This window comes from Chiloscyllium plagiosum, unplaced genomic scaffold (assembly GCF_037043375.1).
Source record: "Chiloscyllium plagiosum isolate Xiang-an unplaced genomic scaffold, Cpla_swu_hap1 HiC_scaffold_9, whole genome shotgun sequence".
Lineage (NCBI taxonomy): Eukaryota > Metazoa > Chordata > Chondrichthyes > Orectolobiformes > Hemiscylliidae > Chiloscyllium > Chiloscyllium plagiosum.
The window spans coordinates 12,207,699-12,224,787 of NW_028270147.1; the positions used below are offsets into that span (position 1 = coordinate 12,207,699).

The 17,089-nt window shown below is 46.2% G+C and overlaps 1 protein-coding gene across 1 annotated transcript in view; it reads left to right on the forward strand.

The window, feature by feature from the left end:
* vtg3 (vitellogenin 3, phosvitinless) overlaps window positions 1-17,089 on the forward strand; it is a 111,463-nt gene that overhangs the window by 14,280 nt on the left and 80,094 nt on the right. Inside the window, exons 5-9 of the mRNA XM_087990311.1 lie at window positions 2,503-2,651; window positions 9,605-9,758; window positions 11,469-11,626; window positions 12,526-12,691; window positions 14,393-14,518. Of these exons, the coding sequence (XP_087846437.1) occupies window positions 2,503-2,651; window positions 9,605-9,758; window positions 11,469-11,626; window positions 12,526-12,691; window positions 14,393-14,518 (753 nt within the window). The remainder of the gene's footprint in view (window positions 1-2,502; window positions 2,652-9,604; window positions 9,759-11,468; window positions 11,627-12,525; window positions 12,692-14,392; window positions 14,519-17,089) is intronic.

The window sequence follows — 17,089 nt, forward strand, 5'->3', positions numbered from 1 at the left end:
ACATAAGTGGACCAGATGGATTTTTCCTGACAATCAATAAGGGATTCATGCTCATCATTAGACTCTTAGTTCCAGTTTTTGTTTTAATTTAAAAACAAATTCCACCATCTGCCATAGTTGGATTGGAACCTGGATCCCCAGAACTGAGTCTCTGGATAAAAGTCCGGTGATAATACCACTAGGCCCTCCCCTCCTCCATCAATGTCTCCTCTCAATCAATTCTCACAACCAACGTTCAGTGCAAATTTGAATTACATGAAAATGGGTTTGAATTCTAAAACAGGCTTTTAAGACACCTGACTAGGTAATTGCCTGATGAAAATATTCCCCAGTTAAGGAGACTACAATAGGATGAGGATGGAGTTGGCTAAAGTAGACTGGAAGCAAAGACTTTATGGTGGGGCGGTTTGCAAACTGTGGAGTACTGGCAAAACAATATTTTCAAAGTGCTCAGCGAAAGTATATGCGAGTGAAAAAGAAGGGCTGTAGGAAAAGGGGTGATGTCTAAGGAAGTAAGGGAGGCTATCAAATTGAAAGAGAAGGCATACAAAGTGACCAAAAACAGCATGAAACTAGAAGATTGAGAAAACTTTAAAGGTCAACAGAAAGCCACAGGAAAAAAACTAGAAAGAGAAGTAAGACAGATTATGAGAATAAACTAGCTAAGAATATAAAGACAGATAGCAAAACTTTATATAAATATATAAAATGAACAAGTGTGAAGAAGGTAAGCATTGGTCCTTTAGAGGGTGAAAGGGGATTCAGTTGTGGGACATGAGGAAATGGTTGAAGCATTGAACAGGTATTTTGTGTCTGAGCACACTAATAACATGCCAGTAATTGACAAGGTGAAGAGCTAGAAACTATCATTATCATGGAAGAGGTAGTGTTAGGCAAGCTAATGGAACATGTCTCCTGGCTTTGGGTACGGAAAGAGATACTGAGAGAAATAACAAATGCACTTGTGGTAATTTTCTGGGCTCTGGGGCAGTTCCAGTAGATTGGAAAACAGCAAATGTGATGCCACTGTTTAGAAAAGGAGGTAGACAAAGGGTAGGGATTTATAGGCCAGTTAGCTTAACTTCTATAGTGGGGAAAATCCTTGAATCTATTATCAAGAAAGAAATAGCAAAATATCCAGATAGAAATTGCCCTATTGGATAGAGGCAGCATAAGTTAATGAAAGGATAACCATCCTTAACTAATCTACTAGAATTCTGTGAAGACATTATAAACACAGTGGACAACGGAGATCCAATAGATGTGGTGTATCTAGAATTCCAAAAGGCATTCAACAAGGTGCCACACAAAGGGCTGCTGCTTAAGATAAAGATGCATGGCATTCCAGGTAATGTATTAGCATGGATAGAGGATTAGCTAACCAACAGGAACCAAACAGTTGGAATAAATGAGTGCTTTTCTGATTGGTGATCAGTGACTAGTGGTGTGCCTCGGGGATCAGTATTGGGACTGCAATTATTCACAATTCACATAGATGATTTGGATTTAGGGACCATGTATAGTGTGTCAATGTTTGCAGATGACACTAAGATGAGTTGTTGAGCAAAGTGTGCGGAGGACTGTGAAACTTTGCAAAGGGATGTGGATGGTTTAAGTGAGTGGCAAAGGTCTGGCAGATGGGGTAAAATGTTAATAAATGTGAAGTCATCCATTCTGGTAGGAATAACAGTAAAAAGGATCATTATTGAAATGGTGAAAAACTGCAGCATGCTGCTGTGCAGAGGGACCTGGGTGTTCTTATGCATGAATCAGAGAAGGTTAGTTTGCAGGTATAGCAGGTAATTAAGAAGGGAAATGGAATTTTGTCCTTCATTGCTAAAAGGATTGCATTTAAAAGCAGGGAGGTTGTGTTGCAGCTGTGTAGGGTACTGGTGAGACCACACCTGAAGTACTGTGTGTAGTTTTGGTCTCCTTACTTGAGAAAGGATGTACCGGCACTAGAGGCAGTGCAGAGGATGTTCAATAGGTTGATTCCAGAGTTGAGGGGGTTGGCTTATGAGGAGAGACTGAGTAGACTGGGATTATATTTATTGGAATTTAGAAGAATGAGGGGGCATCTTATGGAAACATAAAATTATGAAGGGAATAGATAGGATAGAAATAGAGAGGATGTTTCCACTGATGGGTGAAACTAGGCCTCAAGCTTAGGGGAAGCAGATTTAGGACTGAATTGAGAAAGAAATTCTTTGCCCAGAGGCCTGTAAATCTGTGGAATACCCTGCCCAGGGAAGTAAATGTTTTTAAAGCTAAGATAGATTGATTTTTGAACAGTAAAATCATTAAAGGTTATGGTGAGAGGGTGAGTAAGTGGAGCTGAGGCAACGAAATGACCAGCCATGATCTTATTGGATGGTGGAGCAGGATCGATGGGCCAAACGGCCTACTCCTGCTCCTAGTTCTTATGTTAACCTTATGCAAATGCAAAGAAATTTCAGAAAAGGCAGCTATAATCAGATATTCTCTTATTGTATTATAATGTAGAAAGGCAGGAACCTGCGGAGTGTCTCCACCTACTCCTATGCCATAAAAGGTACCGAAGACGGAGCAGTGATAATAGAAGTTGTAAGTAAAGAGACACATCAGTTCACACCGTTTAATGAACTTGATGGTGCTGCCAGCACAGAATCAAGGTAATTCCTCTTCTTGCATCTACAAATGTCTGAGCCAAGTCCTGAACTTTGAAAGTGTACATTTGGTACTGAAATCAAAAAATGCTGGAGATCACAGCAGCTCAGGCAGCATCCATGGAGACAGAGCAAGCTAACGTTTCAAGTCTAGATGACCCTTCGTCATAATGTGACTGAATGACCACTATGACTCCTAAGAATTTTCTTGATAGCAGCTGGTGTTTGGAGGGAAGTTTGCTTGTCAGCCATTCTGCAGAAAGCAATAAAAAATTACTGTAGCATTTTATCCATAAGTATGGACTAATCAGATTGAAGTCCATAGCTCAACCCTCAGAAACAAAGACGGGTGCAATGACAGTCAGATTAGGGATGTTATGCATTCAAATTATGAAGAAATGTGATAGAATAATTAAGGATTAGCTTCCTAATAAACATAGAACATAGAACATAGAACATAGAAGAATACAGCGCAGTACAGGCCCTTTGGCCCTCGATGTTGCGCCGATCCAAGCCCACCTAACCTATACTAACCCACTATCCTCCATATACCTATCCAATGCCCGCTTAAATGCCCATAAAGAGGGAGAGTCCACCACTGCTACTGGCAGGGCATTCCATGAACTTACGACTCGCTGAGTGAAGAACCTACCCCTAACTTCAGTCCTATATCTACCCCCCCTTAATTTAAAGCTATGCCCTCTTGTAATACCCGACTCCATACGCGGGAAAAGGTTCACACTGTCAACCCTATCTAACCCCCTAATCATCTTGTACACCTCTATCAAGTCACCCCTAAACCTTCTTTTCTCTAATGAAAACAGCCCCAAGTGTCTCAGTCTTTCCTCATACGATCTTCCTTCCATACCAGGCAACATCCTGGTAAACCTCCTCTGCACCCGTTCCAGTGCCTCCACATCCTTCCTATAGTATGGTGACCAAAACTGCACACAATATTCCAGATGCGGCCGCACCAGAGTCTTATACAACTGCATCATGACCTCAGGACTCCGGAACTCAATTCCTCTACCAATGAAAGCCAGTACGCCATATGCCTTCCTCACCGCACTATTTACCTGGGTGGCAACTTTCAGAGATCTGTGTACATGGACACCAAGATCCCTCTGCTCATCCACACTACCAAGTATCCGACCATTAGCCCAGTACCCCATCTTTTTGTTATTCTTCCCAAAGTGAATCACCTCACACTTAGCTACATTGAATTCCATTTGCCACCTTTCTGCCCAGCTCTGCAGCTTCTCTATATCCTGCTGTAACCTGCCACATCCTTCCGCACTGTCAACAACTCCGCCGACTTTCGTATCATCCGCAAACTTGCTCACCCAACCTTCTAACCCCTCTTCCAGGTCATTTATAAAAATGACAAACAGCAATGGCCCCAAAACAGATCCTTGCGGAACACCGCTAGTGACGGCACTCCATGAAGAAACTTTGCCATCAACTACTACCCTCTGTCTTCTTCCATCCAGCCAATTCCTAATCCAAACCTCCAACTCACCCTCAATGCCATATCTCCGTATTTTCTGCAGTAGCCTACCATGGGGAACCTTATCAAACGCCTTACTAAAATCCATATATACCACATCTACCGCTTTCCCCTCATCAACCTCCTTCGTCACCTTTTCAAAGAATTCAATAAGGTTTGTGAGGCACGACCTGCCCTTCACAAAACCATGCTGACTATCCTTGATCACATTATTCCTATCCAGATGTGCATAAATCCTATCCCTTACAATTCTCTCTAAGACTTTGCCCACAACAGAAGTGAGACTCACCGGCCTATAGTTACTAGGGTTATCCCTACTCCCCTTTTTGAACAAGGGAACCACATTTGCTATCCTCCAGTCTTCTGGCACTACTCCTGTAGACAACGAGGACATAAAAATCAAGGCCAATGGCTCTGCAATCTCCTCCCTTGCTTCCCAGAGAATCCTAGGATAAATGCCATCAGGCCCAGGGGACTTATCTATTTTCACCTTTTCCAGGATTTCCAACACCTCTTCTCTACATACCTCAAAGCCATCCATTCTACTTATTTGTGACTCAGTATTCACATCGACGACAATGCCCTGTTCCTGAGTAAATACTGAAGAAAAGTATTCATTCAGTGTCTCCCCAATCTCTTCTGCCTCCACACGCAACTTCCCACTACTATCCTTGACTGGACCTATTCCTACCCTAGTCATTCTTTTATTCCTAACATACCTATAGAAAGCCTTAGGGTTTTCCCTAATCCTACCGACTAAGGACCTTTCATGTCCCCTCCTTGCTGCTCTTAGCTCTCTCTTCAGGTCCTTCCTGGCTACCCTATAACTCTCAATCGCCCCAATTGAACCTTCATGTCTCATCTTGAGATAGGCCGCCCTCTTCCATTTAACAAGGGATTCCAATTCCTTATTAAACCACGGCTCCCTCGCACGACCCTTTCCTCCCTGCCTGACAGGTACATAATTATCAAGGACACTCAATAGTTGCTCTTTGAACAAGCTCCACATATCATTTACACTCTTGCCTTGGAGTCTACTTTTCCAAGCCACACATCCTAAGTCATGCCTCACCGCATCATAATTTCCCTGACCCCAGCTATAACTCTTGCCCTGTAGTACACACTTATCCCTCTCCATCACGAGAGTAAAAATCACCGAATTATGGTCACTATCCCCAAAGTGCTCACCTACCTCTAATTCTAACACCTGGCCTGGTTCGTTACCCAGAACCAAATCCAGTATGGCCTCACCTCTTGTTGGCCTGTCTACATATTGTGTCAGGAAACTCTCCTGCACACATTGAACAAACACTGACCCATCTAACGAACTTGAGCTATAGCTTTCCCAATCAATATCAGGAAAGTTAAAGTCCCCCATAACAACCACCCTATTACTGTCACTCATCTCCTGAATCACCTTCCCTATCCTTTCTTCAATGATTCTAGGACTATTAGGAGGCCTGTAAAAGACTCCTAACAGGGTGACCTCACCTTTCCTATTCCTAACCTCAGCCCAAACTACCTCAGATGGCAAGTCCTCATCCATCGTCCTTTCCACCACTGTAATACTATCTTTGACAAGCAATGCCACACTTCCCCCTCTTTTACCCCCACCTCTGACCCTACTAAAACATTTAAATCCTGGAACCTGCAACAGCCAATCCTGTCCCTGTTCTAGCCATGTCTCCGTAATAGCCACAACATCGAAGTCCCAGGTACCAACCCACGCTGCAAGTTCACCTACCTTATTTCGTATACTTCTTGCATTGAAGTATACACACTTCAAGCCACTTTCCTGTTTACAGGCACCCTCCTTTGAAATTGATGCCATGTTCCTAACCTCCCTACACTCCAGGCCCTGCACCCTGAAGCTACAATCTGGGTTCCCATGCCCCTGCAGAGTTAGTTTAAACCCCGCCCAAGAGCACTAGCAAACCTCCCCCCAAGGATACTGGTGCCCCTCAGGTTCAGGTGTAGACCATCCTGTTTATAGAGGTCCCACCGTCCCCAGAAAGAACCCCAGTTATCCAAAAACCGGAATCCCTCCCTCCTGCACCATCCCTGTAGCCACGCATTTAAGTGTTCTCTTTCCCTATTCCTCGAATCTCTATCATGTGGCACGGGTAACAAACCAGAGACAACAACTCTGTTCGTTCTAACTCTGTAACAGTCAGCAGATCTGATGTTTAATTATTGTCCAGTTTGCTTTCACTTTGGATATTTATATCCACTACTGTGGTTATTTCTGACTTTGATGAATTTTGCAAAATGGTGCTCTCAAATCAGCTACTCTCTAGAGTTTAATTTCTATTGATGTTCAGGATAAATCGCGCAATCTCTCCAGGCCTCAGCCACGAAACACGGGGAGTCCTAAAGCATGTGAGAGTGTTTCAACGATGTCTCCTTATTGTCCAAGTCCTGCTTATGTTGAACCTTCTGTTCCTACATGACTTGGCGATGTTCGGTTTGACAATGGGTATTTCCCATTATTAACAGCAGGGTGCACTCTGACCTTTAGGGCCAGCTTTATTGCGATAATCCCACAACTTTGCCTCATTTATCAATGAGGAGAAACACCGTTTCTGTCGTCGCCACAGCCACTTACGCCCCCTGGGTTGCCATCACCACAGCCATTTCCGCCCCCAGTGACATCACTAACCTGCACAACCACCACGCCACATGCGTCTCCGCCCCCACGCCGATCTCCGTCACCACGCCTAACTCCGCCCCCACACCAATCTCCATCACCATGCCTAACCCTGCCCCCACACCCAACCCCGCCCCCACTCCCAGCTCCACCCCCACACCAGGTCCTAGCTCCCAGCCCTGCTGTGTTTTCACCATCTCTCCAGACCACCCCCTCTCTGAGGATAAAAGATCAGTCCTCAGCAGAGGCCTCATCTTCATCCCCCTGCACTCTCGGATTAACGAGTTCAACACACGGCGAGACATCGAACAATTCTTCCGCCGCCTTCGCCTCCGCACCTACTTCTTCAACCAGGATTCTTGCCCACCCTCTGACAACCCCTTCTCCCACCTCCAACACACCCCATCCACCTGGACACCCCGTGCTGGCCTCTTACCTGCCCTCGGTCTCTTCATAGCCAACTGCCGCCGCGACATTGACAGCCTCAACCTGTCCACCCCTCTCAACCACTCCAACCTCTCACCCTCGGAACGTGCAGCCCTCCACTCCCTCCGTTCCAAACTCAACCTCACCATCAAACCGGCAGACAAGGGAGGCACGGTGGTAGTTTGGCGCACCAACCTTTACACCGCTGAGGCTAAACGCCAGCTCGCGGACACTTCCTCCTACTGCCCCTTTGACCATGACCTCACCTCCCACCACCAAACCATCATCTCCCAGACCATCCATAACCTCATCACCTCAGGAGATCTCCCATCCACCGCCTCCAATCTCATAGTCCCACAACCCCGCACCGCCCGTTTCTACCTCCTGCCCAAAATCCACAAACCTGACTGTCCTGGCCGACCCATTGTCTCAGTCTGCTCCTGCCCCACCGAGCTCATCTCTGCCTACCTCGACACGGTCCTGTCCCCCTTGATCCAAGAACTCCCCACCTACATTCAGGACACCACCCACGCCCTCCACCTCGTCCATGATTTTTGCTTCCCCGGTCCCCAACGCGTTATCTTCACCATGGACATCCAGTCCCTGTACACCTCCATCCCCCATCACGAAGGACTCAAAGCCCTCCGCTTCTTCCTTTCCCGCCGTACCAACCAGTACCCTTCCACTGACACCCTCCCTCGACGAACTGAACTGGTCCTCACTCTGAACAACTTCTCTTTCCAATCCTCCCACTTCCTCCAAACCAAAGGAGTAGCCATGAGCACCCACATGGGCCCCAGCTATGCCTGCCTCTTCGTCGGATATGTGGAACAATCCATCTTCCGCAGCTACACTGGCATCACCCCCCACCTTTTCCTCCACTACATCGATGACTGTATCGGCGCTCCCACGAGGAGGTTGAACAGTTCATCCACTTTACCAACACCTTCCACCCTAACCTCAAATTTACCTGGACCGTCTCAGACTCCTCCCTCCCCTTCCTAGACCTCTCCATTTCTATCTCAGGCGACCGAATCAACACGGACATTTACTATAAACCGACCGACTCCCACAGCTACCTAGACTATACCTCCTCCCATCCTGCCCCCTGTAAAAACGCCATCCCATATTCCCAGTTCCTTTGTCTCCGCTGCATCTGCTCCCAGGAGGACCAATTCCAATACCATACAACCCAGATGGCCTCCTTCTTCAAAGACCGTAATTTCCCCCCAGACGTGATCGACGATGCCCTCCACTGCATCTCCTCCACTTCCCACTCCTCCACCCTTGAGCCCTGCCCTTCCAATCGCCACCAGGACAGAACCCCACTGGTCCTCACCTACCACCCCACCAACCTCCAAATACATCGTATCATCCGTCGTCATTTCAGCCACCTCCAAACAGACCCCACCACCAGGGATATACTTCCCTCCCCTCCCCTATCAACGTTCCGAAAAGACCACTCCCTCCGTGACTCCCTCGTCAGGTCCACACCCCCCACCCACCCAACCTCCACTCCCGGCACCTTCCCCTGCAACCGCAAGAAATGCAAAACTTGCGCCCACACCTCCCCCCTTACTTCCCTCCAAGGCCCCAAGGGATCCTTCCATATCCACCACAACTTCACCTGCACCTTCACACACATCATTTACTGCATCTGCTGCACCCGATGTGGCCTCCTCTATATTGGGGAGACAGGCCGCTTACTTGCGGAACGTTTCAGAGAACACCTCTGGGACACTAGGACCAACCAACCCAACCACCCCGTGGCTCAACACTTCAACTCCCCCTCCCACTCCACCAAGGATATGCAGGTCCTTGCACTCCTCCATCGCCAGACCTTGGCAACGCGATGGTTGGAGGAAGAGCGCCTCATCTTCCGCCTAGGAAGCCTCCAACCACAAGGGATGAACTCAGATTTCTCCAGTTTCCTCAATTCCCCTCCCCCCACCTTGTCTCAGTCAAATCCCTCGAACTCAACACCGCCTTCCTAACCTGCAATCTTCTTCCTGACCTCTCCGCCCCAACCCCAACTCCAGCCTATCACCCTCACCTTGACCTCCTTCCACCTATCGCATTTTCAACGCCCCTCCCCCAAGTCCCTCTTCCCTACCTTTTATCTTAGCCTGCTGGACACACTTTCCTCATTCCTGAAGAAGGGCTCATGCCCAAAACGTCGATTCTCCTGTTCCTTGGATGCTGCCTGACCTGCTGCGCTTTTCCAGCAACACATTTTCAGCACCTTTATCAATGAGTTTCATCAATCATGACAGACAATTGAAACTTGCTGTTCTCAGTACATGCTTGACTGCACAGTAGCTCAATGTTTCTCTTTAAATTGACATTCTGCTAATGACTTATTTCTCGTTTTGGAAACAGGCAGCATCTTGTCTTGCTGGAGAGCAAAGATCACTCACCACCCACATCAACCGAGCACCTGGAGAAGCGGGGCTCTCTGAAATATCAGTTTTCCAATGAACTGCAGCAGCTACCAGTACAGCTTCTCAAGCCTTCAACTAATGATACCAGTAAGGTACAGCTGACCAAATCTCTTGGATAAATGTAGGACACTGGCACTTTAGTCACCAGTAAGATTAAAATGGCATGTGCGATGGCAGAAGCCACACATTTACTCACCCCACACATAATACTTGTGGCTATCAAAGTGGTCAGATTGCAGTTGAAGAGTACAAATTTCCCAGAGTTGAAATGTCTAATACTAAGGGGCATGTATTTAAAGTGAGAAGGGGAACATTCAAAGGAGATGTGAGGGGCTAGTTTTTTGCCCAGTGTCTGGAATGTACTGCTGGGGTGGTAGTGGAGGTAGATACGATAGGAGGATTTAAGGGACTTTTAGATAAGCACAGGAGTAAACAAGGAATGGAGGGATATGGACCAATGGCAGGCGGAAGGGATTTGTTTAATTTGATGTCATGTTCTGCACAAACCGTGGGCCGAAGGGGGCATTGCTGTGCTGTACAGATCTGTGTTCTATGTTCTGATCAACTTCATTGATGAAGAAATGCCGAAAGACAGAGAGGAATTTAGGAAATCTGCAGTTACCCGTAGATAGTCAATCTCAGTTGATGGTTCCAACTGAGTTGGATCTGATCTGACAGGGACCACTCCTCTTCCAGCAAGACTTTTTTTATGTTGATAGTCTCACACCCAATATATAAGCCTTTAGACACCTATTACCCTTTGGCTGTACTGAGGGCAAGATGAGATTCGCCATGACCATATTGACTAGCGGAGCAGAATGAAGAGGCTAAATTGTCTACTTCTGCTCCTTGTTCCTGATTATTACGTTCTGCCCCCTTTGATTGACTCATGTGCATGATCTATCTCAGATTATCTACTGATTTAACATGTGATCAATTTCTGAATAGTTTTTTTTAGATTAGATTAGATTAGATTACTTACAGTGTGGAAACAGGCCCTTCGGCCCAACAAGTCCACACCGACCCGCCAAAGCGCAACCCACCCATACCCCTACATTTACCCCTTATTACCTAACACTAAGGGCAATTTAGCATGGCCAATTCACCTAACCTGCACATCTTTGGACTGTGGGAGGAAACCGGAGCACCCAGAGGAAACCCACGCAGACACGGGGAGAACGTGCAAACTTCACACAGTCAGTCGCCTGAGTCGGGAATTGAACCCGGGTCTCTGGCGCTGTGAGGCAGCAGTGCTAACCACTGTGCCACCGTGCCGCCCACAAATAAGGCTAGACTCAGCCCAGGGTACCGTGTAGCCTTTTTCTTACAATTGCCCTGCAATCGTTTAACCTTGCAGTGTCCAGTGCTTTTGCTTATTTCAGAGTTAAAGTACCGCACTGGTAATTATATAATCATCAATGAGTCTTGAGTTATCAGCAGAGATTCATAGAGATCTTCAGGACAGAAAAAGGCCCTTCAACTCATTGTGTCCCTACTGATCAAAAACAACCACAGAAGTGCTCTAATCTCGTTATCCAGCATTTAGTCTATAGCCTTGTATGCCTTGGCATCATGCTATGAGGGTTTCTACCTCTACCATCCTTAATGAATTCCAGATTCCCACCACGCTCTGGGTGAAAAACACTTCTCCTCACATCTCCTTTAAATCTTCTGCCCTTTATATCATTTCATAGATCGTTGAAGAAAACACAACTCTCATGGCTAAATATTTGAGCCTACTTTCACTCACACTTGCACGTCAACGGAGTGTAAACTCATCTATGCTGGGTTTGTTGTAACAGATTGTTGAAGCACTGGAAAACTTGGCCCAGATTAACCGAGAGAGAGCTCATCCTGACGCCCCGCAGAAGTTCCTGCAGCTCATTCAGCTCCTACGTTCCGCAAGCTTGGGAAGCCTTCAAAGTATTTGGGGCAAGAGCACATCTAAACCCCACCGGAGGTAAATATGGAGAGGCAAGGGAGACTAGGTTTGGGTTCCAAAAGCAGTTTCAGCCTCCATGCCCAGTTTGGCTTCATCCATACTCCCTCTCTAGCTCAGAAGGAGGGACACTCCTTATCTGGAGAATTCCTGCAGCTTCCTGAAGGGCTTATGCCTGAAATATCGATTCTCCTACTCCTCAGATGCTGTGCTTTTCCAATACCATGCTCTTGACTGCCTCCTGGCTCAGCCATGGTTGGGAAGAAATAGACCAAGGGAGGTGGGGCGCATTTATCTCAGAATGGGGGCAAAGTGGCTCATGCTTGCTGAGTGGTTGTGGAGGGGGGATAATGAGGGATAATCGTGAGGGAATGTGGGAGGTGGTAGGAGGGGCAGTAGTTTGGGATGGTGGATGGTAAGTGATGGAGAGGAAGGGTTGGTGTCGACCATAGCTGGTGATGGGTGGTATTGGGGAGCGATACTGAGGGAGTGTGGAGAGGTGGAAGTGGAGGTTGGTAGTGATAGCTGATAGTGAGGGATGGTAAAGGTGTAGTAATGAGAAATGGTGGTGGCAGGATAGTGAGGAGGGATGATAGGGAAGGGCATGAATGGGTGAGTGACAGGGTGTGAGTGAGGGTGTATGATGGAGTGGTAGCAGAGCAGGTATGGGGGTGTTAGTGGAGCAGGTATATGGAGTGTTAGTGAAAGTTATATAAAAGTGTGGTTGATTGGGTGAATGAACTGGAAATTTTAAAATTGAGATTGATAAATTTTGTTGGGCAAGGATATGAGAGCATATGGGACAGATGAATGAAGTTCGGATCCAAATTAATCCTGATCTCTGACTGAGAGATGATGGGCTGAATGGCCTGTTCTGTTCTTGTGTTTTCAATGTATGACTTTACTTGCTGTGAACCCAGGCGCTGGATTTTGGATACCTTACCGACTGTAGCGACCCCGGACGCAATTCAGTTTATCCAAACAAGGATTGAGCAGGGAGAACTCTCGCAGTTTGAAGCAACCCAAGCTCTGATATTTGTGCTGCACTCCATCAAAGCCGACTGCCATGGTGTAGATAATGCTACGGTATGACCCAGTTTCTCCGATCATGTGATGATGTGCTTCGTGATATAAGGGGAGTTAGTTAAAGGAGACTGCATGCAATTTCCCGTCCATAATTGTTAACGTACCGGTGTAGATCTGTCTGCCCTTTATATCGCCCTCATCCTGGGCTCAGACTGTTTCACAGCCAAATGACCAGTTCAAACACCAATTCATGGTGGGTACATACTCACTGACAAACACGGATTAAAGGATTCCAGCAAAATATTGCACTTGGAGAAGAACAATCAGCCAGACACAATCATTTAGGCATTATTGTGTTATACATTAATTCTGGTGAATCATAAGTTGGTATCCCCTTCAGTAGTGTGGGGTTTCAAAGGTGCAACCTACCTACAATATTATACATTTTCTGCTGAATCTTTGTTATTTGCAGTTATTAAACAGATCACATTTACAACTGTTATGCCTTCCCAGTGTAGTGTGTTAAAAAGAATTTACAGTTTTATCAAAGTACCCAGTTGACCTGCCTGAAAGACTCAATGTTAGAAACCATTGATCAGGTACTGTACTTAACAGTAATTAATACTGTTTACAAAGAAATGGATTCTAACTATAGGTTAACAATTATGAACTGTTGACATTTACGTCTCCTACTCTCCTAAATTCCTCCTACGCAAATGTTAAGATTGATTAAAAACATTTTTCTTAAATTGGAAAGAGACTGGGGAAGGTGTTCAATGGTACCAGTTCTCAGGATTCGATGTGATGGTCCTTCTGTTTCTCCAAGTCTTCCATTTCTCTCATCGCTTAAGCTTCTCTCCCACGTCCTTGCCTCCAGCCAATAGTTCCATGCCTACCCCAGTCCCCACCCCTTTTGATGGGATCTAACTTTGCCATTCAAAATGCCAGCTCACTCAGAAGTACCATGGAAGACCCAGGAGTTTGCTGGGCAGTGAGAGAGACCCTCTTGTGGTGCCCTTATAAGGACAGCAGCATCATACACTTAGGAATAAAGAGGCCAAAGTAGGCCTTTCAGGTCTGCTCTAGCTAATTGCACCATCTACCCATTCTATTCCAATTAGCCTGGTGTATGATATGAGAGTTTCAGAATCCCTACAGTGTGGAAGCAGGCCATTCAGCCCATCGAGTCCACACTGACCCTCCAAAGAATATCCCACCCAGGCTTAACCCTTCCCTTACAACTTCTTCTCATGGCTAATCCACCTAACCTGCACATCTTTGGACTGTGGGAGGAAACCGGAGCATCCCAAGGAAACCCACATGGAGAACGTGCAAACTTTCCACAGACAGTCGCCTGAGGTGGGATTGAGCCTGGGTCCCTGGCACTATGTGGCAGCAATGCTAACACTGAGCCACCATACTGCTCTAGTTAATGCTAAGAAAAGCTGTCAATCACTGGCTGTTATCTCAGGAATTGATCCCGCACTATTTTTAAAAAATTTGTTCATGGGGAAGTGGGCGGGGCTGGCTGGCACGTATTTATCGCCCATCCCTAGTTGCCTCAGTATTGAATGGCTGTGCTAGGCCATTTCAGAGAGCAGTTGAGAGTCAACCACACATTGGCCTCTCCTTATGTGCCTTACTCACAACATTGCCCCATACAAACAATTCCCACCATCCCAGCTCTAAGTGTACTCCAGTCATCTATGTTACTTTAAGTTCCTTTGCAACTGACAGCAAAATATGTCTGCTTCTCCCAAGGTGCTTCTGTCCAGCCCTTACATGCAGAGGAGCCCGACCTTTCGAAAGGTCACATTGCTTGCCTATGGATCCCTGGTCCAGAAATACTGTGCGACCCTCCGGGTTTGTCCGGACGAAGCTCTCCGGGTACGTGAGTATTGGAAACAACAGATTTTCAGCTGGGATGAGACAGTGGATAATTGGAGAAAAACTGGGAGTGCTGGACAGAGAACAGGCAAAAACAAAAAAAATCAGACCCTCATCTTTTTCAGATAAAAGTACTATCTTCAGCAGGTTTAAACAATGCAGTCACTTATAATAGTGGAAAAATGACAACCAGTGTCAATTTCATGATCACCGGTTACAAATGCCCTCTTTATTTCCTCACTCAGAAGCAGCTGCATGTATGCACCAGCTCACTTCATATTGAGATGCACTCTGTGCATAGAGAGCCTCAGCAAATTCCACCATGTTATTGTTCAGTTACTTTTTGGGTGCTTAACCCTTCTCATCTGTTCATATACTACCCTGAAGTAAGTCTCTACCTTATTAGAAGAATCCTGACACTGTGGAGACAGGCCTTTTAGCCCAACAAGTCCACACCAACCTGCCACGTAGTAACCCGCCCAGACCCATTCCCCTACCCGATTACTCTACATTTACCCCTGACTAATGCACCTAACCTACACATCCCTGAACGCTATGGGCAATTCAGCATGGCCAAGTCACCTAACCTGCACATCTTTGGACTGTGGGAGGAAACCAGAGCACCTGGAAGAAACCCACACAGACACAGGGAGAATGTGTAAACTCCACACAGACAGTTTCCCGAGGTGGGAATCGAACCCAGGTCCCTGGTACTGTGAGGCAGCAGTGCTAACCACTGAGTCACTGTTCTGCCCTTTATTGTTGGATGATTTGTTTTTAAAATATGATTTCACGGGACTAAGGCATCACTGGGTAGGCAGCATTTATTGCCCATCCCTAATTGCCCAGAGGGCAGTTAAGAGTCAACCACATCACTGTGGGTCTGGAGTCAGGTAAGGATGGCAGTTTCCTCCCCTAAAGGACATTAGTGAACCAGATGGATTTCTCCCCAACAATAGACTCATGGTCATCATTAAACTCTTAATTCCAGCTTTTTTTAAATTAAATTCAAATTACACTCTCCGTCATTACACGATTTGAACCTGGGTCCCCAGAACATTACCTGGGTCTTTGAAGTAACAGTGCATCAATAGTACCGCTAGGCCACTGCCTCCCATATGATGCTGCAGCTTAGACTGTTTGGGTTTTCCCCTTGGTTGTAATTTGCCATTGTGTTCCCTTCTCGGGTGGACAAGACAGGAGGCAGGTCCCAACATCTAGCTCAGCCTGACCAGGAATCGAACCTGCATTTTTTTTTTAATTCATTCGTGGGATGTGGGCACTGCTGGCTGGCACATATTTATTGCCCATCCCTGGTTGCCTCGGAATTGAGTGACTTGCTAGGCCAATTCAGCCGGCAGTTGAGAGTCAACCACACATTGTTGTGGTTCTGGAGTCACAAGTTAGCCAGACCAGGTAAGGATGGCAGATTTCCTTCCCCAAAAGACATTAGAAAAGCAGGTGGGTTTTTTTTCTGACAATCGACTCGTGATTATTCGTAGATTCTTATTGAATTTAAGTTCCGTTGCCTGCCATGACAGGATTCGATCCTGGGTCTCCTGAACATTAGCTGTGCTTCTGGATTATTATTCTAGCAATACTACCACTAGACAATCCCCTCCCTGATAAGCAGTGTTGGCAAAACCAAATCTGAAGAATAAATTAGTAATATGTGAAAATGAGAAGTCTGTTCCAAACTCATGTTGCACAAATGAATATGTGTCTCCAGTACTGTCATTTCTGTCTGACTGGTTTGATGCTAGCCATCTCACCAACTAAGCCAGATAGTTCCCCTTAATGTTCCCTTTCAGTGGTGTGGGTTAATGGTGTGTTATTGAGCCCTGAAGATGGTCATATACAATCACATCAACACACCAACAAGGGGTGAGAGTAGGTCATTTAATCCCTTGAGTTGAAAAATGTGGTGCTGGAAAAACACAGCAGACCGGGCAGCATCCGAGGAGCAGGAGAATAGACGTTTCGGGCATAAGCCCTTCTTCAGGAGTTTAATCCCTTGAGCCAGCTACACCATTCAGTATGATCATGGTGATCTGATTGTAACCTCAAATCTACATTCTCGCCTCTCCCTGATAATCTTTCACCCCCCCCCCCCCCCCCCATTAAGAATTTATCTGCCTCTCCCTTAAAATAATCAAAGACACCGTTTCCAGCACCTTTTCAGGAAGAAATTTCCAAAAGTCACCACTGTCAGAGAGAGAAAACAAAATTTCCACATCTCTGTTTTGAATTGGGGAGTTCCTGATTTTTAAACAGTGACCCCTAGATCTACATTCTCTTCTTCACATCCACCCTGTTAAGATCCCTCAGGATGTTTCAATCAAGTTGCCTCTTAATTCCAGTAGATACAAGCCCAGCCTGTCCCACTTTTCCTTATAAGACAATCTGCCCATTCCAGACATTAACAAAAACAGAAGAGACTCAGCATATCTGGCAGCATGTGGGAGAGAGAGACAGAGTTAACAATTCAAGTCCGGTGACATTTCTTCTGTTTCATTCCAGATATTAGTCTGGTAAATATTCTCTGGACTGCCTTCAACACATTTACATCCT